At 47.7% G+C, this 25,866-nt stretch overlaps 1 protein-coding gene and 1 long non-coding RNA gene across 2 annotated transcripts in view; one reads left to right on the top strand and one right to left on the bottom strand.

The window, feature by feature from the left end:
* Positions 1–5,299: 5,299 nt before the first annotated feature.
* On the bottom strand, positions 5,300–16,798 carry LOC135386038 (cytochrome P450 3A24-like). The gene is made up of 14 exons (XM_064615755.1): positions 16,507–16,798; positions 10,519–10,615; positions 10,339–10,391; positions 10,154–10,250; positions 9,567–9,683; positions 9,383–9,471; positions 9,164–9,309; positions 8,934–9,049; positions 8,625–8,766; positions 8,345–8,505; positions 7,980–8,071; positions 6,039–6,182; positions 5,766–5,928; positions 5,300–5,611 (listed from the first exon to the last, which is right to left on the bottom strand). Exons 1-14 carry the CDS (start codon positions 16,578–16,580, stop codon positions 5,522–5,524), a joined length of 1,581 nt encoding a protein of 526 aa, XP_064471825.1. The 5' UTR covers positions 16,581–16,798; the 3' UTR covers positions 5,300–5,521.
* Positions 16,674–25,866, top strand: part of LOC135386050 (uncharacterized) — a 32,705-nt gene continuing 23,512 nt past the window's right edge. The window contains exon 1 of the long non-coding RNA XR_010420572.1: positions 16,674–16,832. This is a non-coding gene — a long non-coding RNA (uncharacterized LOC135386050). The remainder of the gene's footprint in view (positions 16,833–25,866) is intronic.

Here is a 25,866-nt window from a genome sequence, read left to right as displayed (position 1 = left end):
CATATACACCCTGTTGTCCACCATGTTGCCCTATTCTGATGCACGGAAGCCGACGTTTTCGTTGTTCCGTTTATTTTTTAAGCTGAGTATGGCTTCCACAATTTTTCTGCATATTTCGCACGCATAAATGCGCCATCGTGCGCCACCGGGAGTTCGTTAGTTAGGTAGGCAACAAGCTATGTGCCTAAATGCGGGTCATGTTTTTCTGCACACACCCTGTATTTATCTGAACGTTTTTCGAACTTACAAAGTAGCTCCTTTTGGTCTCTTCTTCTTTAGTTCTTTCTCTGGTATGCTCAGTAGCGCGGCAGCGGCACCAATTGTGTCTTCCACTGTGGTGATGTCAGCTCCCCCCGACACTACTGCTTTTCGCCCATCATAACTAACTAGCACCTTCATGGCAGTGTTCGCCGTCGGTCAGGAACGCGCCGTCGAGTCTGAGCACGAGATCACGTCTGTTCCCACTCTCTTCCACCCCTTTTTGCACGCAGGCGCAGGATGTTACGGTGACAGTATGCCATGACAGTTGTGAGCTGTTCACGCGCAAAGAATCACAGCCTACGCCTACTGCATTTTCACCAGGCACAGAGCTTTTTTTAGTAAACACATCATAGTTTGGAAAAGGAGAAAGAAAAAGAAACGTGTCCCGCAGGCTCGAACGTCGACACACGTCCTTATCGGCGTCCTTGGTAGCTCTGTGAGTGTGCTGAGGAAGACGGAGGCTAACTTGGTTATCGCGGTGACGTAAGGCTCTTCGCAGTATGCTTCGGCCTTTCATTTCTACCCCACACATGGCAATCCACCGACATATCTTTTACCGCTGAGAAGAGATAGCCGGAGTGAGGGGTAGAAACGCCGCACTCGTGCCTACAGTAGGCTAAAACCCAAGCAGCAAAATGTACTGAAAGTCGGGTGCAATAGGGGTGGACGGGTAGGTGGAAAGTCTTGAACAGACTCGTGAAACTAAGGAACATCGATAAGACACATTTGGGGATGTTTGATGTGGAGGGCGCGCTGAGCAAGTCCGGCACGAGGGTCAGTTAGGTTAGGTGTTCTGCCATATTTCGTTCGCGTGAGAGTTCGAGACGGGGGAATAACACCAGTGCATGCGCAATAGAGCGGAAATGAGTCGCTCTTGATCCGAAAGGTACATACATATCGCCCACGCGCCACTGCGCGCTGCCTTCCCAAGCAAGCAAGCACCAAGCAAACAGCGGCTTGCCGTCAGAGAAACACAGCCTGTAAAACACAGAGCGTACCTCCTCACTCTCCACCAATTTGCTGCGTCTTTTTCCTCGCTGCGCTGTGCTCTTTCAATACGCGGATTTAAAGGAAGACCAGAGCAGAGACCAGAGCATAGCGCACGTCAAAGGAACCCTAGGTGGCCCAAATTATCCGCATTCCTACCCTGCGGCATTTGCAACATGTCACCACACTGCGCAGACAAACCTTACGTGTAACGTCACAGTACCACAGTACCATTTGTGCTCTTCAGTAAATCTAAATACGCCTCCGAGCCTCGAGAACACATAGAGCAGAGGCGGGCCGGGTGCGGGCCGCCCAGTCCGGCCTGGGCCGGGCCTGGAAATTAGGCCCGTGCAGTGCTCTAAAGCGGAGTTCTTTCCAGTTAGTAAGCGGAACTTTCTCGTCCCAGATGTCCTCAGGCGGGAGTGAGATATCAGTATCAGGAGGTGGTCGCTTCCCCACGTCTCCACATCTACTGACCATGTTAGGTAGTCGAAAATATCCAGTGGGCAATATGTTAAGTCCAAGCATGAGCTAGAGGAATTGCGGAAAAAAGTAGGCGATTCATCGTTAAGTATGCACAGCCTTAGGTCCTCCATGATGCGAGCCAACAGTCTACCCTTGGAGTCAGTTGCAGCACTGCCCCATAAAGAATTGTGTGCATTAAAGTCACCACACACTACAAAAGGAGGGACAAGCCCGACAAATATCCCACTGAAGTCCCCTCAGTAACTGTGGTAGCTGGGGGTAAATATACACTCACTATATAGTCATCGGCACACCACTTCCGAAACACACTTTGCATTGCACAAACTCGCAGATGTCTGTGACTGAGTGCTATAGTAAAATCGCTGGGAGGTCCTGCCGTCCGCAAAGCATTGCGCGGCTAAAGCCTAACGGCCGTTTAGAGGTGTAGTTTAGAGGTGTAGAGGTGTAGATGTTGGTGCAGCATTTTGAGATGATGCATTTTAGAAATATTACGATTATGTTGCTCAGGCAATGTTTCACGTGCTGCAGTGAGGGAACATTACAGTTAGTGTGACCTATGGGGAGAATAGACCTCTGCCTGAGGAACGTCATCATGACGTTGGTAGACAAACTGAAACCGAAACAAATCCGAAAGGGAGGGCTGGGTTCCACTAGAGTCACTAAATAGGGGCACAGAGTATCGTATTCCTTTTCCGCGCCGAAGCGGCCGTTCGGTGTCCGCGATTGGGCCGATCGTGTCACGTGGTTTCTCCTTCCAAGAACATGTTGAGTCACCTCCATCGAAAACCGGTTTCCTTGGTTGCGAGCTGGCTGGGCTGCGCGTTGTTCTCCACCGGAGAAGGGGGAGTTGGCGTCTCATTGCTAGGCGACGCAGCCCCGCCTGGCTCAAAATGGAGGGCTCGCTCGCCGGCGTGGCTCAGTGTCGCTGCTCTGCTCCCTATTTAATGACTCTAGGTTCCACGAATGGACACCTGTTCGCTGCCTCGTCCTATTGAAAGAAAAGTAAGACCGAAGGTCGCGTCCCTTTCAGGGACCATCGCAATCCCCTCAAGACCGTGGCTTTCGGGCGCGACCTTGTTCGCCCTCTAGCTTCGAGCGTAGTTCATCTCTACCAAGTTGGTGGCGCTGTCGAACACTATGACGTCATTTGTTTACAAACAGGGAGAAGTCTATTAATTCAGACTGTGAGAGACATATTCTACGACAACACTGCGGACGCATTATGCATGGGAGATGACTATGGATAAAAGGATCGAGACAAGGACAACATAATCTCAAAGAAAATTGATCTGTATGTAAACTGATTGTACAGGGAATTTTTAGTTTCGTTTCGTCTGAGGGAGCGACAAAAATGGCGTCCAAATTTGCTGTTTTCTCTCGATCGTTTTTCTGAAACGGCCACGACATGAAGCACCGAAGGGAACAGGTGTTGTCATAGGGACCCGGTTCTTCAATTTTTCGTAGGTTTATTGGTGAAAATTCATCAGGGCAACCAGTGATTTTCCCAGCACCCCTCCGTAGACCCCTACCACCACCACCCCAAAAAAATTTGTCGAACATCCCCCCAGGAATTGCTCATGAGACAGCCCCCCAGGGGAGTGTTATCCTGCCTGCCCTGTCGAGTATTCAAATCAAGCCTTGATATTTACGATGCCTACTGGTTTTGAACGCTGTGAGTAAAGCATAAAAAAAGTAACAGCGGTTTAACGTGGTTACACCGGATCATCGTGCGAGAGTACGGTGCATTGGTGGATCACGTGTGTTCACGTGGTTCACGCTAAATGTGTGGTAACTGTATGGGAACGAGATATACAGGAACGAGACCGAGTCTTTTGCTCTCGCACTAAAATATTGATTTCATGAATGGTTCTATGAATCAAATACTCTGCTCAGAATGTTCGCAATTGCCTCCTCCGCATGTTGACGCTCTGGTGAAGATATACATCGAAGAACCACAGATTCCGCGACAGCAGGTGACGCCTAATGGCAGCACCGACAAGTACCACGAGTTAATAGATGAAGCTTTTGAAAAATGGGTCCGGAAACCAAGGAGGCTATGAAGGGGAAACTTACCGCTTCACATGAGGAGAACTGCTCTGCGTCATGTGTGCGTTTTTTTTTTTCGTTTTTTTTTTTGCGTTTTTCGTGACCTGTCCGCTTTTCCTGTTTTGAACGTCACACAACGTTTTTACCAGAAAAGAAGATGCTCGCAACCCTGAACTACCTAGGTGGTGTTTTGAGAGCAGTAAAACAATATTCACCGTAATAAAGCGTTACTGTTTGAAAACTGAATGTCGCTACATTTAGTCAGAAACACAGTTGTTAATGGGCAAGCCTTCTAAAGCGCATTTGTACCCCCCATTCCACTCCTTCAAATCCCGATTCCCCCAACACGGAAATCCTGGGAAAAGCCACTGGGTCACATCATACGTGACGTCATGCGAGACCGTCACATATTATGTCTCACCTCCCCCCCCCCCCTGAAGAAAATCCTGGGAAAATCACTGAGGGCAACGCTCCAGGAGGCCACTCGTGCGTAACTGTAACCGTACTGAACTGAAAGAAGGCATTTCCCTATTTTAAAAGTCTGACCACTGTTAGCACGAGCTCTCTGTAGATAAGGTATATGCCTGGGGTTGTAATTGTGGTAGTGCCCTTCGAGGAAAACATCCCTATTCCCTTTATAGCGATATACACGGTGTTTTTGTTTTATTTGTTACAGAATTTTTACAAAAACGCTAGCAAAGCACAATAGGTGCCGTTTCAGCAGGTGGGTTATACGGCCATGCAGACATCCTGTAGGACAGCATATGCAACTGCTGGCTGACTAATTAGCGACAATTCCATTCATTAAGTAACTTATTAATTAGACGTTTTCAGGGAAATGCCGGATAGCAGAACTGGAGTCAGCCATTATTCAAATCCATCGTCCTTATTAAACACCCTGAGAAGCGAATATACATCGAGATATAAACTGCCAAATTTCGCTATGCAAATGAGCCGAAACCAGAACTATGGAATGCTCGAGCGCAGAAAGAGCGAAAGGCAATCCCGGTGAAAGAGCACGTGCTTTGGAGCGATGGAGCTGATTGGAGTAGGCGCTAATCTGAGACCGCTCTCCGACCCAGGTAAGGTGGACGAGGCTGAGTCGTTGCTGAGGTCGAAAAGCGCCTAGTTCTAGTTTCGGCTCATTTGCATAGCGAAATTTGACATTTTATATCTAAAAGTACGTTCGCTTCACAGGGTGTTTAATAAGGGCGGTGAATTTGAATAATGACTGGCTCCAATTCTGCCATCTCGCATACTCCAGATAACATTTAATTAATAAGGTAATGAATGAATTCTGGCTAATTTGTCGTCCAGCAGTTGCAAACGCTGTCCTACAGGATGTTCGGATGTTCCTGCTAAAACGGCATCTAAACCCGTATTCTACCTCAAGGTAGAGTGCCGTGAGCATCCAAACGTCACATACTTTTGCATGAACTGTGTTGTGCTCTAGTTAGATTTGTGTGCCTTCAGAAAACGTACATGCAGGATCAAAAAAATATTTATAACGAACACAAAATACGTGCTTGATATTTTTTTACTATTCAGTTGACGGTAACCCTTATATATGTACAAGTCCCCAATCTTTAGGAGTAGTGTGAAATACAGATGCCGTCACGCGGTTCAGGTGGGTGCTCCTGTAGGAGGTCGTGTATAGAGACTCCCATATTGCGCCTTGCGGTTCAGGAATGCTGAAGCTGCAATGAACGCAAGCAAATCTGTCGCCTCAAGGACCACAACCTCAGTTCGGTGGAGAGTCGAGTGGACGAACTCCAAGAGTTATGTCTTTGGCGTTCAGAAGCCCAAATCCGTTGTAGAAGCTCAGTGGAACCTGTTCAGAACAAGAAACATAGGCTACGATTATCTTTCACAGTGCTATTTGAAGTATGATTTGGATCAGCTGGTATGCTGAACAAAATTGACAGAACAGCATCGTTGCGTCTACAACAAACCAAGTTCGTCACATATGAGACCCGTAAGATTACCTGAGTTTCTGGTGTTCGGACAAATCTGGCGCAGTGGATGGCGTTCATAAGGCATAGTTTGACAGCGTGCAGGGCGAACCTCATACCAACGCAGTTCCTCGGGCCCGCACCGAATGGTAGATACGTGTAAGGCCGGATAGATGATAGGTTCTCGTCGCTGAATCTGAAAAACGCATAATTTCCCTATAGGATGACACCTATGCAAGCCATGGATGGGTCATATATCCATACCATGTGAGCGCTCATGCGACTATCTGAATGCCTCACTCATACCTTTCAGGATCGAACTTCTCTGGCTCAGGGAAATACTGTGCGTCATGGTGCATGGCATAGACCGGTATGGCCACGACGCATTCCTCAGGAACGACGATATTTGTACCATCAATTCTGTATGGCTGGGTTGTCGATCGTTCAATCCTAGAATAAAATTACTTGCTATTCTTTATGTTTTTAGTTACCCTAATTGATGTTCCAGCAACAAGTGCAGTTACTTCAGTGATAGTAGCTCGTTCACTGAGCTATATGTTTGTGTGTTTTTGAAAAAGCTCGCCAGCAATAGACTTAATAGCGGTGCGACAAGCTGGGTTTACGACAACAACCTCCTGTTTACATCATTACCACCATGGTGGTAATGATGTAAGCAGCTTGTCGTCATTGACCTCACTAATTGTCACCAGCGACAAGACTGTAGCAGTAACGTCACACTTAATTATGTTTGTCTCCAAGGTATACACAGTGCTCAATAGTTACGTCATCTCACAGTACGCTTAGGAATCCCCTTGAAAAACTGAAGGAGGTCATCTACACGCTCTTTGAACGAATGGAGGCTTCCTATTAAGTTGTAGAAAGACGTTAGCCTAATGTAGAATTATTGGCAACGTATTTTTTATTTTATTTTTATCTAGCGCCGCCAATACTTTAGAGAAAAGTCTTGGATCACGACGCGCATCGCTTACATCATGTGGCGAACCATATACCCACGGGATTAGCTCCCAGCACACGTTCCCGGTTCGCTCTCAACTCCTCAAACCAGGTGCTCCTTCCAAAACGACGATTTACATTTAGGACATTTACATTCTGGTTTTATACGGTATCCAATATGCAATCTGTTAGTTGTTAGTACCATTTCCCTGGGTCTGTCCCTTGTACATATCTCCCCAGACTCAGGGAAATGTACACCAGCTTGCATGCAGTTTTGTCTTTGCTTTGCGATCGTTTAATTCGCCTGCAGCATGCCTTCTTGTTGCTGCCGAACTGTTGTAATGCGTGCCAGTAGCGCATTGTTTAGGATGAGCATTCCAATTTATTGAGGTGACCACTTAATGGTGGGGACGCCTTGTGCACCCGTGAAGCAAAGGAAGCAAACATGAGGAAGCATCACACGTGATGGGTTCTAGTTGACGCACGAGGAGGTGTCGTTCGATTAGCGTTGGCAGATTATGAAGAGTGTCCAATAATCGATGGAACATTGCAGGATGTGCAGAGTATTGTGTTGCTGAGGCAAGTTACCGAAACGAAGTCGTAAAGGAGACGTTCGACCCCTGTTATGCCTTATTATGCTGAAGAAGGATAGTGTCCACTTCGTGGAGGAATGGGCACTGAGTGATGTCATGACGGCACTGTTCAGGAGCCAGGGCTGACATTTTGAAAGAAAAATTGGATCTTCTGTCGCCTTTTGAAAGTATGAAGAACGGTGGGTCGTTGCAGTCATCAATTCCACTTCGTCGCCTCGTATTCCGATGTAGCCAGAGATCCACTGCAAAGCAAGCTCGCCTTCTAGTGCCTTATGTGCACCTTTAGAATATCGACAACTACAGGTACAAAAGATCAAAAGACACACCCTCTCCTTGCACTGCAGTGCTGCTTTGGAGTCATGCATACTAGCCACAAATAGGTTTGCTATTCCAACACCTTCCTCAGGAATAGCGGCATGGCGTATAAGCTATACCTGGAGGTCGACGGTGCGATACAATAGTCGGTACCCTCGACGTATGGACTCGACATATGGACGTAAGGCCTTCTGTAAGGCCTTGTATGTAAAGCCTTCTGTTTCATGTACTTAATGAGCAACTTGTGCTACGATGATGCCAACAAAGGCAAGTCACCACCATGCACCTTTCTGTAAGGCACTCCGGAAGGACCTGATCAGTTGAGTAGGTCAACATACAACAGGGATACTATGCATATAAGTAAATTTAGAAACTATATGCGCACCTGACAGCAGGGGGAAATATCCTCATCGATTCAGAAATAACTGCATTCAGGTACTTCTGTTTCGATATCACATCAAAGGGTGGTCGGTTGTCCTGGAAATACACAAGATACCCGAATTAAATCGAACGTAGCAACCGAGAGCAATGAACCCACAATGAAAGTAACGATGCTGCACCTATAAAAGTGCGGATAGAATTGAGCTCTCATAGCTTGAACACTGCTCTTATTGACGGATGCACGCGTTTACAGGATATGACTTTGGTGTGCATAATTACCTCAGAAGTAATGTGACCTCTGCATGGTAGAAAACAACGAACAGACTACGCGTCCCCAAAAAGCTTTGCGAAAGGTACCAAGCGACTTACGTGTTTGGCAAAGCACTCGTTCACCTCCTCCCTCAGTTTGTCTTGTATTTCTGGGTGCAAAGCCAATAGGTAAAGAGTAAAGGAAAGTACAGACGAAGTTGTGTCTTGGCCAGCGAGGAAGAACAGCACGCACTGTGCCATAGCTTCATCCTCTGTGACAGCTGACATGAAGGAAGACCCACAAACGAATACATTATAGGTTTCTGTCTGTCCGTATTGGCAGTACAACTTCATTTGTGCGAATGAAGAGCAAGACGCGAGATTCCGAGCGAGCACATACTTTTGTCTGAAGAAAACTGTACGGTCTTCTCATCGTCACCCAAGTTGTAAAGTTCGTCTTCACGGGTTTTTGTGTTTTCTATTGGGGCTGCAAGGTTCCCCTCTTGAGCATCCATCATTAGTTGCAGAAAATCTTCCTTACGCTGTAAGAATGGCGAGGCAGTCATGGGTAATGCCAAGTGCACTGTGCAATTTAGTTCCCACAGCAAGCCAATCCAGAAACTCAAACAAGAAAAGTAGAATACAGGGTAACTCATGAGGCTAACGCCTTGAAATTAAATGAAAGTCAGTTCGCGGATAGGTGGCTTACATTGTCCTTTTCCTGCCTCTGTTTTATAATATTCACTGAAAGTGACTTGAAGAACTGGAACACATCCGAATTGAATGGTTTAATTTTCAGAAGTTTAAATAGTCCAGGAAACAGAACTGTAAGGAGAGTGAATAAAAAAACATTTATGGGATGAGTAAACATCACAACAACAATTACAATTCGAAACTGGAACGTCACTTACATCAAGAGAAGAATTAGAGGTGACTTACAGAACAATATAAACCTCAGGTTCAGATCTTGTCCGAAGGCTTCTCTTGCCTTTGACACGAACGCGTTCGTCTGATCGGAATAAGAATCCAGGTTCGTTCCAAATGCACATCTTGCAATGGTGTCTAACGAAAAATTTCCGAAAAACCTAGAAAGTTTCGTAGTAGCTCAAAGCTAAATTCGTCAGCATGGCTCGTCGGCAATTAATATAAGATACTAACTGCTTTGCGTCAATATTATCGTTCTTCTCCGCTGCCTTTTGCAAATGCTCCCTCGTGACTCTTGCGCAGTCTTCAATGAGTGCGGTCATCTGTTAGACAATATATATATTCGAAGAAAGTGAGTTTTTGGAAATACTGTGACAGTCAGCATTGCATTCGTCGTGGCTTTGAGAGCAACACGTACCCTCTTCAGCTTTCCCGTAGAGAAGGCAGGGCTCACTGCGGGACGAATTTTGCGCCATCGTTCCACTGGAACAATGCTCATCATGCTGTCCAATAAAGAGTCCTGGAAGGTCATGCGCTGTGGGAGATTAACAGAATGGAGCCGCGTGAGAAAGGAAAGCACTAAGGTGAGTAGCGTGTATTCTGAAGGTAAGCACAAATTAAGCGCATAATAAACAGACCCATTGATCACATGGTGCTGAAAAACTCCAACGTACGCATATTTTGTCATCCTATATGCTAGGGAGACCCGCTCCAACGAGCACTTTTATCGTCACCCATGGCTGGCTGCACTTGACCAACACATATAGTTACAAGCCGTTCAATTTGACGCCTTTGGTTAATCTCCTTTTCTGTGCTAAAAGTGTTTCTTGTGGAATAAATACTTAATTATGCTGGTTTTGAGTCTGCCCTTTGGTGTGTCAGATCTTCGTGTGTTCTGATACTCAAGGAAAGGAAATGTCGCCTACATGTTAATTACACCAGCGCTCTTGCCTGTTACTTTACTAAACATATCCATTTTATATGTGAGTGTAACGTTACCCTTACCCTCCTGTTTGGAAGAGATGCAAAATCTTTCACCAGGACCTTCTTAATGATTTCGGGGTCGGCGACGAACAGTGTTGGCTTTCCACCTTCGTAGATTCTGTGGAGGTATATCGAAGATTTGTCGCCAACAGAAATCCGATGTACTTGGACATATAAAGTGCTGAGGTAACTTGCACATCACTTACCCGAACACTTTTCCATATTTCTGATATCGTTCTTGGTCAATCCCGAAAACCGTCTGGAAAGAAGATTCAAGAGTAATAGCGTCAATGTACACCACACAGCCAATTTGTCTCACGGTAATACAATCTGCATGTGCGTGTTGCAGACGCGAGTTACTCGGGAGTTCGTACTATGAAACTTACCATGTAAAATAGCTTAAGAAATGGCCCGAAAATGAGAGCGAACGGCTCGTGTGTGAGGTTTTGGTTTTTCCAGTAGTTTCGGTGTCTGGCAACATACCTGCACAGGAATTAAGATAGCTGTGTTCATATACGGTTAGAGGAGCGAAACAGACAGTACAGAAAAAGAAACAGAACAGTAAAACTCGCCTAAGTGCTGAACTAGCTTAGTTTTGTCTCATCCTGCACATTATATAGTCTGGTCTCTTTCGATTTCGTCATAAGGAAATAATTCTATAGGGCAACAGCGATGCTGCTGTGCCAACAGGGGTCCCACGAGTGTAGACTGTAATCTCCTGTCGAGATATGTTGCCCCATTCACCCCAAACCCGGCTATTGGCCTCTTGGAAGCTGTAACACCGAATCCTCCATGGGATAAAGGTGACTACGGCCAAAGGATAATGAATGAAATGACATTTAGGACTATTCAAAACCCTGCTCAATTCATCGAGCCTCTAGAATGCAAACAACGTGCATTTTTCAACAAGATATTTTCCCTGGATTGTGTCTTGTGACTGTGTGATTAGACTTGAGAAAATACGTATATCGAAAAATCGGCAAAAACTGAGAGGGCGTCGCGCGATCCTGCTGCAACGCCGTCGAGACGCGATGAGCTCGTAGCGGCCGGGGGCGACGAAGATGAGCCACTATTGCTTCGCGCCAAGGCAATAGCTGTAAGCAAGTCTAATCGACGCAGTCCTGGAGTGAGACAGCGGACTGAGAAGCTCCTCAGTACATCCGGTCCTCAGGAGGGCTCTGCATCATCGTCAATCGGGACTCACTCAGAGAGAGACCACCACTTCTATATTTGGTTAGCCGGACGGCAAGCACCACAGTCCGGTACAGAATTCGGCCTTACTCCTCCCCGAACTTCCAGACTACCCACGAACCAATTCGAAATCCACTGCTGGAAGTACGGTCTCTATTCCTCGGCGGACAAGCTAGGTGACCACGCCCCACGCTATAGGCATTCACGATACGGCGTCTCATGGGGGCCCACCAACCCACCTCGCACCGGTTGCAGCTCCACACGCCCCGCCTAGGCCAGGGGTTCAGAAATCCAGCCCGCTCTATACCTTCCGGCTTGGCCATCTCAATCAGCAGCCAATCACCCCCTGATGAACAGGTTGCACCGGCACCACCGATCTACCGGGGAACCCGCAGGGAGACCATAGTGAGCTCTCTTGCCGGCCGCCATATGCATGCTCCGAGATTGTCCTCCCTGTCCCAGGGGTCTATTCTCACCGCTCACGTACTGTTCTCCAACTCGATCGCCCTGGGCCGACACTGTTTCTCCTCTTCACTGGAACCCGCCTGGATCAGAGCATGTGTGTCCATGCCATCATGCTGCTGCATTCACTACCACAACTGCAAGCGGTGTGCCATGCCTTATCCACGTGACGTCCTCAGTCACCTCTTGCACTGAATGTTGGCAGTTGAAGAAAAGGCACCAGCAGTGGGGTTCAAACTCACGGCCTCTAATTGCCAGTCAGGGATGCTACCAACTACGCCATGCTAGCTACCCTCTCTTCCCATATACCGAGCCACGCTAGAATCTTATATACTTGCCAGTCACTTCCACATTCACACAGACGAACACACTCATGACAGACGGCATCCTTCTCCCGTAACGAAAGAGCTTCTTCCGAAAACGAAAGTATGCAACTAGACGTTGTGTCTCTGTCCTTCCATGTTTAACTGCCTCGTTCACTACAATGTCTCATTCTCCTCTCCCTGGTATCGACGCAGACCTCAACCGCAAGCACCGGTCCTCGTATGGGGGGGGGGGATACAACGGTCCGTGGACGATGGCGATGCCTACCAAGGCAGCAGCCAGTTCTATGCACACACTCCTGGAACGAAGCCACGGGCTACGAAAGCTCCCGCGAGCACATCCGGTGCTCCTGGAGATACCGTCATCGTCGATTAGGACCCACATAGAGGAGTACCACAATCTTTACAAGCTTTCACATACAATTGAAACTGAAAATGTTTGTTACAGATGAGAAGCGGCGCTGACCGCAGACGCACGGGCCACCTATAGGAGATGGTTGGTCGGTTGTTGGCGAGTTATTACGGAGAAGTTTGCCTGGCGGGTGGTGTAGCGGCATGTTCTTCACAGGGATTGTTCGTCCTGCGCCGATTTAGAGCCACTAAATAGGGAGCGGAGTAGCGACACTGAGCCACGCCGGCGAGCAAGCCCGCCATCTTGAGTCATGCGCGGCTGCGTCGCCTAGCAATGGGACACCAATCTCCCCCTTCTCCGGTGTAGAACAAGGCACAGTCGAGCCATATCGGAACCCAGGAAACCGGTTTTGGATGGAGGTGACTCAATATGGGCGGCAAGTTCTTGGAAGGAAAAACCACGTGACACGCTCGGCCCAATCGCGGACACCGATCGGCGGATGCGGCGCGGAAAAGGAATGCGATACTCTGTACCCCTATTTAGTGACTCTAAGCCGATTCTGTCGCTTCTGCCGTAGAAGAAGAAGAAAAAGGAAAACACCAAGACGGATGCCGGGATTCGACCTCCGAGCCGAACTTCAGTCGGGACAGCTCTACACTCAGGCGACTCTTTACCGAATGAGAAGATCAGCATCGCCAACATGTAAGACGCGGGAAGACACGCTCCACGTGATCATCCAATGCCCCGCCTTCAAACAGCACCGAGAGAGGCTGGAAGCTGTCCTAAGCAAGCTCGACTCATGCCCCTTCAGTTTTTGTAAGCTGCTAGGTAAATGGCCATGCTCAAAATTGCAAAAGAAAGCGGAGAAAGCCCTCTTCGTTTTTCTTAAAGAAAGGAGGAGGTCACTCGAAAAGCTCAGCAAGCACACCGTAAGTCCACTAAATAACTTTATCCTCGTCAGTATAGCAATCTTCCACGCGGCGTATAGTGCACAGATCGCCGTCCTCGTCTTCTACGAATGTAATGCTAAAGTAAAATACGCATTTAATCCTCAACACATGTTTCGCGTGAAAAGAAAAAGAGACCGCTCCGAGCACCGAAGGATTATCTTCGAGCCGATGACGGCAGCAGACGACACTGCACTGCATTCGCATTGGCTGATTCGTGTCTTACGTGCTCATCTAGCGAAGTATGTGCAAGAAGGGTTGTTTCCACGCGTTAACAAAATTGATATTTCTTAGAGGTAAATACAACGTAGGTTAATGTCGTCAAATTTAGGTTTTTTGCTTGACAGACTTGCGTCTGCCATCGAGAGTAGCGTCATTGCTCCTCGCGCTACCCAGCGGACGACGGTGGCCTTACTGAGCACTTCAGACCGTGCGTCGGCAGCACGCGCTTGCCCGACGGTGGGCGTTGCCACGCTATAGGCCGACGCACCGATGCAATGGCCAGTAATCCGCCCCTGGACTCAAAACATGAGACCCAAAGCAAAAGTGTCACGTGTCATTCACTCAAGAGTGACACATGCTAAAGACTGTTCTGTGGACATCACCTATACCACCTACAAGAAATGGAGCTGCAGGCGACATATGAAGTCACCACATAGCTCCAGCAAACACCTCGTTAAAAGAAGAAGTCGGGCCTGTTGACATCACCTCAAGAAGCATTTGACTAGCACCAGCGCCATTGGGAGGAGAGGAGTCAGGAGAACGAGGAATTATTGAGCCTGTGAACGTCAAAGGCACTTCCGCGCATGTCGTATACAATCTGCCACAACTGAAAACGAACAAATGGGGCATGCACTGCGCCTTTAAAGTACCATTCGCGACAGTCACGTTGCAAAGATAACACGTATGCAGGTTTCCAAAGCGTTGTTTACCCTACTTTGTTATTTCACATGCCAACACGCCATTAAAACTCCACACCCACCAGAAGCTATTTTGCAGATATCGAAGTGTTCGTCCCTGTGCTGGTTACAGGTAGTTGCTGGGTGTGGGCCCACGCCTTCCCATTGAAATGCTCGTGCAACGACGAACATTCATGAATGACAAACAGAAAATCAACCGAAGACGAACCAGTGGGAAACCACATTTTATGGTACGTACACCTACGATGTTTTTGCCGTACTAGCTGACTTCGCGCGATATTACGGCACACATCGCATAAATCTGCACCTGAATCACAATCTGTTGACAGCTGTTGTAGAATGTAGTTACAACACAAGGTAAGTGCGTTCTAAACCGGGTATGTGATCTCACATGTACACGAGGACGACGGTTGTTGCGAAGAAAATCACCCATTCCGGCAGAGCGAAGAATCCGAGCAGCTGCATCCTCCCTCCGCACACACACACCCGTCAATGTCAAACTAATGGATCCCCCAAGGCTACCGTGGACATCTAAGCACGAGGTGTTGTTGTGCATTGTGATGTAATACGCTCTTTCGGAGTGAAGCATTATTCGCGGTTTTTCTTTTTAACTCTACGACTCTCCTTGCGGCAGCAGGGGCAGGGGAGTCGAACTGAAACGGAGTCACGGACCGCTTTGACCATATGGGCAACATCACGGAGGGACGCACAGAAAAAAAAAAAAAAGAAGGACCGCAACTATAAAAAAATACCGTGAAGTAAAAATACACACAAAGAACAGGAGTGATTGTGTAGCCGGACGGTGCGTGACACATACACATGGAATTCCTTGATACGCTAAAAAGAAATAAACTGCATTTCCAAATGGGGTACCAAAAATATGAAAAACGATTCGAGGAAAATACGTTGTTCTTCACGAATGATTTTATCAGTGTTCAGGACCACTGCCATTATCTCCTGTCCAGTGATTTCCCCAGAAATTCACTGCTGAGGGGGTGCCGAGCTTTCAAAGGGGGGGGGGGGGGGTATGCTTGGTGAAGGTTCCACTTACGAAATTTTTCTTAGACACGGAAAGAATCGTGGCACAATGGTGACATATCTGCGGAGCTTTCCCGTTTTATTTGTGCATGTTATTACGTTACAACACAGTACAGTAGAATACAGATTCATTATGAGCGGCATTTAAACATTAAGATGCATAATCGCACGACAGACGAAGAAAAAAGACTTTCACCTTGGCTCACGAAACTCAATGAATACCTAGCAACCAACGGTGAAAACCTCAGGCGAAAAAAGCAGAATACCTCGCTTGATTGAGTTGGGCGCAAATGATTCCTTGTGATCCACATTGAGCTTGCATGCCCAAACGCATTTTTTCTCGTATGCGCGTACTATATGAATGGAACAGTGATTTTCAGATGAATTTGGACAAATGCATGGTAGGATCTTCTGCATCACTGTGGTCCTACAGCCCAAGTTTGATAGTACAGGATGTAATTCGCTGCGCCGGACTCACTACTAGAATGTGTTGGTGGCCGAGTTGGGTAGTGTCACCTGAGAAATTTCAGGGGGGGGGGGGGGTGTTCCAAAAATGCAGGGAGGGTGTACACCCCCGCTGAGGGGGGTGTAGGGAAATCCCTGCTCCTGTCCATCTGCACACTGTAATGTGGCTATCGCTGAGAGTTTCAGGTTGGAAAGAGAAATGGAAAAATCAGAGAGAAACAGCAAGCTGGCTTTATTGACACTACATCGTTTCGGAATCGTTGCTTTTAACCGTGTAACTTGTGACTCACAACCGAACAGATAAGGCGCTGTCAAAAATCAGCTTTTCTATACGACAATAATGAGAAGACAGCTAGGAGCTCCCAACCGTCTTCGCATTATTGTTGTAACCTGCGACTCCTAAAAATTAAAACAGAATGGCCGTAACAGCTAATTCCTTGCTCCATTTTTTTATTTTCTATCTCCCTGCGCTCCTTTATAATTTCCCGGATGACAGTACATTGGCAAGTAGTTTTTAGTGTATTTGTATCGAGTAGTGTTGTATTATTAATACAAAGTCAGTATACTGCCGTGCGTGGAAGGTGAAAACAAACTGCATGAAACGTGTTCAAAACCACTTAGTTGAGGTGATACATCGCTGCAAGCATTGACAAGAAAAAAGATCATAGCTACTTACATGTACAGTAGTACACCTGCAGTCAAACCCAAAATTACCCAGTCCGGCACGGTAAACAAACCCGGCAGCTGCATCTCTAAGTAGACGTGCGCTGTCTGACGCACTTCGCCAACACTGTGGAAATGCAATCGCGAACTGTCCACCTGAAAGCGCGATCGGAAGCACGCCGTACTGTGCTCGCAATATCCACAATCTGACTCAGATACACGATGTCTGTCCAAAACGGTGACAGGTACTGGAGCAGTGGCGCAGCCGCCGACGCGAACGAGAAGGTCCTCGGCACGTGTGGCCGTTTTCCGGAAGCCCTATTATACCACGTGGAGAGAGTGAGTGTGTGTGTGTGTGTGTGTGGTTGCCTGGTGGTTGCAGTAGAAATCCCGTTTCATTCGACATCGTCGAGGCGGCCTACCGCTGCACGAAGTTGCTCAATTGAGGGAGCTATTTCGTCATATTATTCGCATCGCTGTTTCCAGTTGCTGCCTCATTTCTTCGTCGGGATTGTAATGGTTAAAGATTATTCGAGGGTTCACGTTACCACGATGTAAAAAAAAAAGAATCAAAAAGCCGTATCTGTGGTAGTTAGCCACTGAAATTAACTCACTTGGGTAGTCGATATTATGGCATCACAGGTTAAGTTATGCGCCACTAGAAAACGTTGTTCCGTGGTATATGCAATTTAATGTGAATGCGCCCGTGAATGATCCTGTGGCGCACCTGCAAGATACGTGAAGCCTCAAACAACATCAAGTTACTTGACAGGTCATCTGAAAATAAATACCAGCAGCGTCCTATAGCTGGATTGCAGTTTCTTCTTGGGTAGGAGAGGTCACAGAGCAAGAATTGTTCGCGTGTGTATGCTCTCTGGTACAAAACCATTGCTTGCTAGCAAGAGTCATCCAAGGAACGTGCGCTCAGTTATATCAAGAAGGGGATGAGCACAAGAACAATAAGAGCAACAAAACAAAAAATCACTTAATGCGTCAGCCTATGATTGTCCTGTCTACAACTGTACTACAGGAATTAATCTTTCGAGTCAATATTAATCCGGTCACCAATTTGCGGATGTGTAAACGTATTGGCGGCACCGCTGTGACACAGCTTGCCCTCTGTTTAGTCTGATCTGGTTCACTATAGGAGACGGCTCATTTTCGGTGGGACATATCGGACAAGAATGCTGCCACAATAATGCCAGAGATTTTCCCAGCACCCGCTGTGAAAGATCGTACAACCCCCATCCCTGTAGATAGCACCAAAGCTGAGCTGACTTCGCAGATGAAAAGCGACAACCTAATTGTGTTGTCTTGGTGCCTGGGCTGCATGACGAGACAACATATATACGCAGGATTCAATGTACGACGTAGAACAACAAACAGCCGTGTCTTCCCCTTTCGCATAGTCCCTTAGTTATAACCGATTATCTCCCCATCCCTTAGCATGTTCGCCAACATCGAACTGCACAGGGTTCCATCTAATCTATGCAACAGGCAGTTCCGTTCAGGGTCGCGGAGTTGCCACTCCTTAGTTGGAGCTCCAACTTTATTACAACCTGGAATGGAATGCAAATGGCGGCAACCTTCTTATGGATGGAATGGGAATGGAACGAGCCCCTCTTTCAACTGGAATTTCGGAATGCGAACGGAATGACCGCGTTGTCGTTGTCCCTATGGTAGTTTCTGCTTCAATCCAATGGTTTTTGCCCTTGCGCCACTTGAACCTACGACCGCACGCGACGAAGAGCATAATAATATTGTGGGATGTTTCCCGTATCGTTAAGACTTCACAAACATGAAGAGAAGCCCTCCGCGATCATTCAAAACATGTCATGCAAGAATTCATGGAACGACGAAAAATGCAAAAACGGGAAAATGGGGAACAGGAACAGACGTGCAATTTGCCGTGTGAGCAAGAGGTAATCATAGCAAAATAATGGGCGCATGGCGAAACCGCCTGTGCACGAGAAACTGGCCTCTGGAAGAGCTTACAGGACTGATAGCCAATTCTAAATGAATGATTACAAAGAAACCTGCCTCACTGTACTCAAGCATTCAAGCACGTTCACAGCGGCGCAACGCAGATGCGAAGCGAAATGTCTTTCAGTTCAGGTAGGCATTTCCGCAAAGGAACACCTTTCAGTTCGCATCTGCGTTCCGCCACTGCGAACGTTATCCCGCTATCTATCGCCGATATAGAATGTTTTTCCCTGCACTAGACAGTTCAAGGGCAATACGAGTGCGGACTATCTATTGTCTATATATTTGATGTCTGTCTGTGAAGCAAGGGATTTGCGTTAGATTTTCATATCAGGGTGCTGCCGGAATTGCGCATTGACGGACGACCCAGTATGCCATCTGTTCACCTTGCCTTCTTTTCGAGTTATTTTCGTTGTTAAAGGCGAAGAAAATTAGTACTGTCTAATGAAAGAAATCGTGACATGCTTGTCCTACATGAAGTATAATCACTTCCTTCATGCGGGACTTCATCGTACTACACCACATGCGGTCGGCTGGATAAACTACTACTAACCCTGCCAGTTGCGACACCCCCGCATGTGTAGTATGTCCAAGCTTTTCGCCATCCCACTATATACGTAATAGCTCACATGCATCACCACAAGATCACCAAATTGCTTGGCCCCTGGCCGCCTCCAGCTCATCAACGCTCTGTCCTCAATGCTCTCTTCGCATTTTTGGACGCCACAGGACATCGATCCTCATTGTAACGGGACCCATTCCTTCATTCCCTGCTTCACTTCCAGCAAGGTCTGGGGTCGCTACGTCCAACGAGACGTTACATTCAACGCGCCGTTACATCCATCGGTGGACGTATCGGCGCATTGGATGCAACGGCTCGTTGGCTATAACGGCACGGTATGGACGTACTGACACGTTGGATGTAACCAGACGGTAGACTTGGTGGCCTTTTGGACGTAACTACTCGTTGGATAAGCGGCTTCAGGATATGTCGTGTCCTAACTAATATGGCATCGATGCAGTTTTGGAATCAGCCACTCCGTAACAGATATTTCGTGGCGTATCCTCGGAATGTTTTTGTTTGTTTGTTTCCGTGAGAGTCCGTCAAATTGCGTTGTTTTATGATTTGGTATGTTCACAAGTATCGGACAGAGTTGCTGTCGTAAGAGAATAAATTAGGTCAGGTTCTAAATTACGAGGTTGGTGCACAAGTTGAAATCCCCAAATCTCAAAATATTCACGAAATAATATAGTTGCGCAGGTAAGAAAGCTGCTGGTGTCATATTCTGCTTGCCGTAGTTGGCCTCGCTGAGGGCGCGCCGCTCGTCACAACCAACGCAACGCGTCATTTAATGGGAGCAGCTCGCGTCCTAGGCCGTACTTCCAAGGAAACCGTACCGCCATGTGCTATCGTCGGGGGAAACCCAGGCAAACGGCCGGACTGGGCATAAGTAAGAAAGCTCCAACACGCTTTACGACAACGAATGACGCGAAGGCAGCGAACGATAAAAGTGACAACAAAGCAGCGACAAAGATAACTTCCCGGAATGCAGACGCAGCATTGCGATTTTCTCTATTTTCAAAGTGCTGGCCGTTGACAATACAAAAAGCCATCTGCTGTAGACCTAACATTTTCTTAATATGCGCGTTGCTCAGAACTCAGTAACCTGCCTCATACTCTTATACCTTCGTTTTGTAGTTGTACCAATATAGCAGCTGTCGATGAACCAATCAATGTCAATCCGTATTACAGGTCACTTCTTTTTATTTATTTAGTTAGTTTTTTCCTATTCAAAGACGTACCCGTGAGGTACCGCGTTAGCATCTAGGTTTGACACAGGCGTCTATAATCAGCGAGGTACGGGGCCAGTGCATCCAACGAGCTGTTACATCCATCGTGTCGTTACATCCATCGATGGACGTAATGGCACGATGGATGTAACAGCTCGTTGGATGTAATAGCACGGTATGGATGTAACGACGCTTGCGGGGAACGACATGCGGGGATTTTCCGAGCTCCTTTGAAGCTCGCTTGAAAGTGAGGAAGTTGTAAGAGTATGTTTTGGCCCTGCAGTCTCTTTTGGCCCAGGACAGTCAACAGTCAAGGATTAATAAGTATTACTTCGTTCCTTCGTGACCCTGAACGGGGGGGGAGGGGGGGCTGTAGAGTAACGACGATATACGAGGGGCGTTCAAGTCAAACCGGGACTTTCTGTCTCCTGGGTGTACAAATGGCTCGCACTACTTCTTTTTCATCATTTTCACATGCGACAGGACTCCACGTTCACCACGTAGTGGTCGAAAGTTTGTTCAAAACAGAAGACACGTGCTACACAAGATGGCCGACAACGAGGTGAGCGCGCACATCGAACAGCGAATTGTCATGATGTTTCTCGTGAATGAAGGCGTAAAGTCATCTGAAATTCACAGAAGACTTCAGGCTCAGTATGGCCATGGCACACTTAGCCGCAGCAAAGCGTTTGAGTGGTGCGTACGGTTCCGAGACGGCCGTACATCAGTGCAGGATGATCCCGGCCGGGGCGGCTCAGAGCCCAGTGTCAGAGTTCCTGAGAACATCCAACTTGTGGAGCGCCTGATCCTCAAGTACCGACGGATAACATGTCTCGAACTGGCTCGAAAGACGGACCATTCTGTGGGAACGTTTAACACTATCATTCATGAACACCTCCAGTTTCGGTAAGCCGGGCCTCATCACCAAAGGAGTCCTCCTCCTCCAGGACAATGCACGCCCGCATACCGGGCATCTCACGACACGCACCTTACAGGAACTTGGCTGGGAGTTGCTGCCACATCCCCCTTACAGTCCAGACCTCGCCCCAAGCGATTTCCATCTCTCCGGGCCACTGAAGGCGTTCCTTGGGGGCCGCCACTTCAGCTGCGACGACGAGGTCAAGAATGCGGTCCGATCATGGCTGCTACGCGCCGGTAAGGATTTCTACGCTGCTGGCATCCAAGCCCTCGTGAAACGCTGGGACAAGTGCATTAGTGCCAGCTGGAGATTACGTTCAAAAATAAAACTAATTTCTCGCCTGTAAGCTCATTTTACTTTTGCGAAAAATGAAAAGTCCCGGCTTGACTTGAACGCCTCTCATAGGTACTCCAGGTGGCGTCGCCGACGCACCACGCCTCGGCGCGCGAATAAACCTCCGTTCTTTTGTTCATTGCCTCCATGGCCAGACTCGTCTCTACGTAGTCCTAGTTGGGATAATCCAGCCATGCAAATGCCTGAAAGTTAGCACTAGTCTTCAACGAGTTTACAGTTTTAGAGCTCTTTACACTGACTCAGTGTTTCTTTTGCCAGCGTTCCGGACAACGTAACCGCCGCGGACCAAAGAGGTGTCACGCGTGCGCAGGTCCAGACCCAGTCGAGGCGTGCACGTTTAGAAACGAAGCAAAAATTTCCTCGTATATCCCCACAAGCTTCGACCAGTAACGAGGCACAGAATGACAGCCCCAAGACAGCCACCTCAACGACCCAGGGCCAACCCCCTATTCAACCAAGTGTGTGGGACAAAGAAACCACGGTTGCCCTCCAATCTCCACAGCCCTAGCCACGCAACAGGAGAACGGTTAGGCTTTACCTACTCCCCCCATAGCCTGCACCCACGAGGAAATCAGCTCCAGTCCCCAAGTTATACAGTCCGTGCTGTCCATGGTCCCCCTGCTCTTGGCTGCACTTCGAGCCAGCCCGAACTTCCTTGACCTTCCCGAGGTCCGGCAAGTCCTCGCACTCGAACCCGAAAATGTTGACACTCTCTAGTATAGTGACCACCTATACTCCCCCGTCACTATCAGGACAATTACCACAAAATCCTATAATAAAGTTTCATTCATTAATACAATGGAACTGTAATGGGCTCCGGTGCAAACTCGCAGAACTCAAGTAACGCCTCATCAAACATGGTAGAAAGTATACTCTTCCGAGGCTGATGCACACAGAAAGGCAAACACAACACAAGCCTCAATGCCTTAGAACATGAACAGTAGAAACGCCTCATCTAAACGCGCTTCAGTGTCATCGTCCTCCAGGAATTCAATTTACCGGACAATCCCTGCACCCGCGGCTTCGTGAAGTACAGGGCTCCTTCCATCCCATATTACAGCCATAGCAGTGCCGCGACCTTCGTTGTGGGAGACCTGCCTCAAAGCAGCTTCAAACCCTCGAAGAAATCCTTCCACCCTCTTCACATGACAGGGTTCGAGCAACACCTCAGTGCGCAGGAACGTATACTCGATTTTGTCATCAACGTCGACGCCGTCAAGTGCAACACGGCAGATGTCATCTTCGACATCGAGGTCGCGTTCGATAACGTGGCCGTCCAAGCCGTCATGAAAGCCCTCATCTCCGCTGACAACGGAGCTAAAGTGGCTTCCTTTATCCAGAGTTCGAGGTAACTCGTTACTGTAACTAAATTCCTTTTCTTGGTAACTTGTAACTTAACTCGGTACTTTTTCAGGTAACTTTGCCAAAGTAACTTCAGTTAAGTTCCAAGTTACTTTGAACTCGCTTTTCACTCGCGTGCACATATTTTCTTGCTTTCTCTCCTGTTCCTTCATGGCATTTTTTGCCATAGCACGTGATATTCAATCAATGACAGTATTTTATTCAGGAAGTAAGAACCGCTGCCATTGAAATGAAGGTGAACCATTGAGCGCCCACAAGGAGTAAGATGCAAAGCGTTCGAATAGACCTCTACCAGAGGAACGTCATCATGACGTTGGTAGACAGACTGAAACCGTAACAAATAGGAAGGAGAGGGCTGGGTTCCACGAACGGCCACTTGTTCTCTACCTCCCAATGAAAGAAAGGTACGACCGAAGGTCGCGTCCCTCTCAGGGACCATCGTAATCCCCTCAAGACCGTGGCTTTCGGGCGCGACCTTGTTCACCTCTAACTTCGAGCGTAGTCCAATTCTACCAAATTTGTGGCGCTGTCAAACACTATGACGTCATTTGTTTACAAACAGGGAGGTCTATTGTTGGACATAAACGAAAACGATCTAAGCGTGTTGCACTCCTCCGCAGGCAACTCAAGGTCTAACTCAACTACTCAAGCGCGCTGCATCCTGCGTAATGCTTTTTTGTGTCCTAAGTAACTTGGAAGTAACTCGTTATTTTTTTAAGTAACTCAGTAACCCCGAGTTACATTTCATGCTGAAGAACTTCGTTATTAACTTAGTTACATTTTGCACACGGTAACTTAACTTGTAACGATTCTTTCTGACGGGTAACTTCTCAATCTATGCTTTTATCTATACGGACCTGTACTAAACCTGTACAAAAAACAAAAAAAAAACAAAAAAGAAAAACGTTATTTTGGGGGGAACCGAAACGGAACGAATACCGAAACAAAATTCTATGTTCCGGATGAAAATCGAACATATGTTTTCGGTTCAAATGGAAAATTCAACTATTTGGCACTGAAGGGTACGCAACGCAAGACTTCAAGTGCACAATAGTTGGCATCCATCGTTGTTTGAGTAGGAGACTCAACCTCACATTACAACAATATGCCAGAGCGCAAGACGGGCTCCTTATTTGTGTCTATAAGTCACGTGGTAGGACCTTCTAAACTCTCTGTTGGGCAGAATAAAGGGGATTATTTTCGCTGTAATCAGTTCTCCTTACCCCATGTGAAACTGAACCGGTTCCAACCGTTCGTTTTTTTTTGTGTGTTTTTTTTTTTTACTCCAGAGCTGAACCGGAACTTTGAACCGAAACGAAAACCATTTCGCTTCGACACCCCTGCTATCTGACCAAACCTTGAGTCCGCCTCAGATATCCAAGTTGTCAAAACCACGGGCTCCCGCAAGGAAGCGTAGTCAGCCTTCTCCTCTTTAACCTCGTTCTAGACGAACTGCATGAGGCCTTGCATGCCCTGAACCCGCGATGTACGCGGATGACCTCTGCATCTAGGTGCACGGGAAACAGCCAGGAAAACTCGGATGAGAGGGAAGAATAACGCAAGGTACGACATTGGCTGACCTCATTTACCCCCTACGAAGAAGTCACTTCAGTCTAAGCTTTCATAAGCAAGGGGCTCACACTCTCCAGTGTCAAAACCATAGATATTTTACACGACCATAGATGTTATACGGATGTCCAGCAGACGTCAATGAAAGGATAGTAGGACGTCGTCGGGATATCCTGTATATAGAAAAAGACGTCCAGGGTCATTATTGGGCCTGCAAAGCACGCACCACAGGACATCTTGTTCGAGTCTTGTTCTGATTCGCACAATTCTTGAAAGAGCCTCGAATGGGGCATCCTGAAGACGCACGACTGGGGACGTCCATTTACGAAGCTCCCAGAGACGTCGGACGGACATTTCTGGATATAGAAATGTGGCGCGTGTCCCTGAAACGTCCTCAGGACATCTTGTGAGACCAACGACGCTTGGACTTTTTCTGGACGTCCCTCGGGCATTTGTCGTCGTCAGCGAAACGACGCCGCTCCACCCCGTTGATCTTCGAAAAACTGGATCCTGCTCTACCAAATATCCCAAAAATACCCCCTTGGGAGCTCACAACCCCCAAAATCGCCACCAGACTTCCCAGAATCGTCAGTAAGTCGGCAAGAACAATATACCCGACATAATGGCTCAAGCTCTTGCCGCAGACTCCCTCCTAGAGGCGTACACGGACAATCTGTGTCAGACACTTCCATTAGACAGAGCAAATCTACGCTGACGGCACTGTTAACATCACCTGACACGTCAGCGCCATTGCGTTCCACTTCTCTTTCCTCTAGCTGTCGTCGGTCGATATAGATGTCATCTCGACCGAAGCCAAGCTTCTAGCCGTCGCCAATGTCATACAGGCCATAGCCCGCAACAGTCATGTCACCCTAACAGATTCGAGAGGGGATCCGTCACACATCATGAGCTGCTACAACGTGTGCAGCGTCGCATGCAACGCCCGGACCAAATTACAGGGCTACACTATCGCCCTACACTGGCTGACATCCCACAAAGGCATCCCGAGGTCACAACGAGGTCGCAGACAAGCCCTGCAGGGAAGGCACGTTGAACACCGACCTACAAAGCCCCTCTCACGTCTTCTGCGATCACCAATGCAATTAAGCACCACGTAAGGAAGTTCCGTCTGGAAGGACCAACTGCCCGAGGAACCACTTCTCCTCTCTGCTCAACTGCCAGACTATCCCGCCTGGACGCATCTTGTCGTCGCCATCCTGTTCGAGAAACGGGCTATGGACCTCTCAAACGATAAAACGGCCTGCATACCTTTCACCAGGGAGCAGCTTAAGGCCTTCAAGCTCACTCTACGAGGAGAAGTTAAGCATGCACCCAACCACATGTTTCTGGGTGCCACCATAGACCAAAGGCTGTCCTTGAAATCGATTAATCAAA

The sequence above is a fragment of the Ornithodoros turicata genome, chromosome 2 (genome assembly GCF_037126465.1).
Source record: "Ornithodoros turicata isolate Travis chromosome 2, ASM3712646v1, whole genome shotgun sequence".
In the NCBI taxonomy this organism is placed as follows: domain Eukaryota; kingdom Metazoa; phylum Arthropoda; class Arachnida; order Ixodida; family Argasidae; genus Ornithodoros; species Ornithodoros turicata.
Note: the sequence above shows the minus strand (reverse complement) of the source record. Positions and strands in the feature narration are given on the sequence as shown.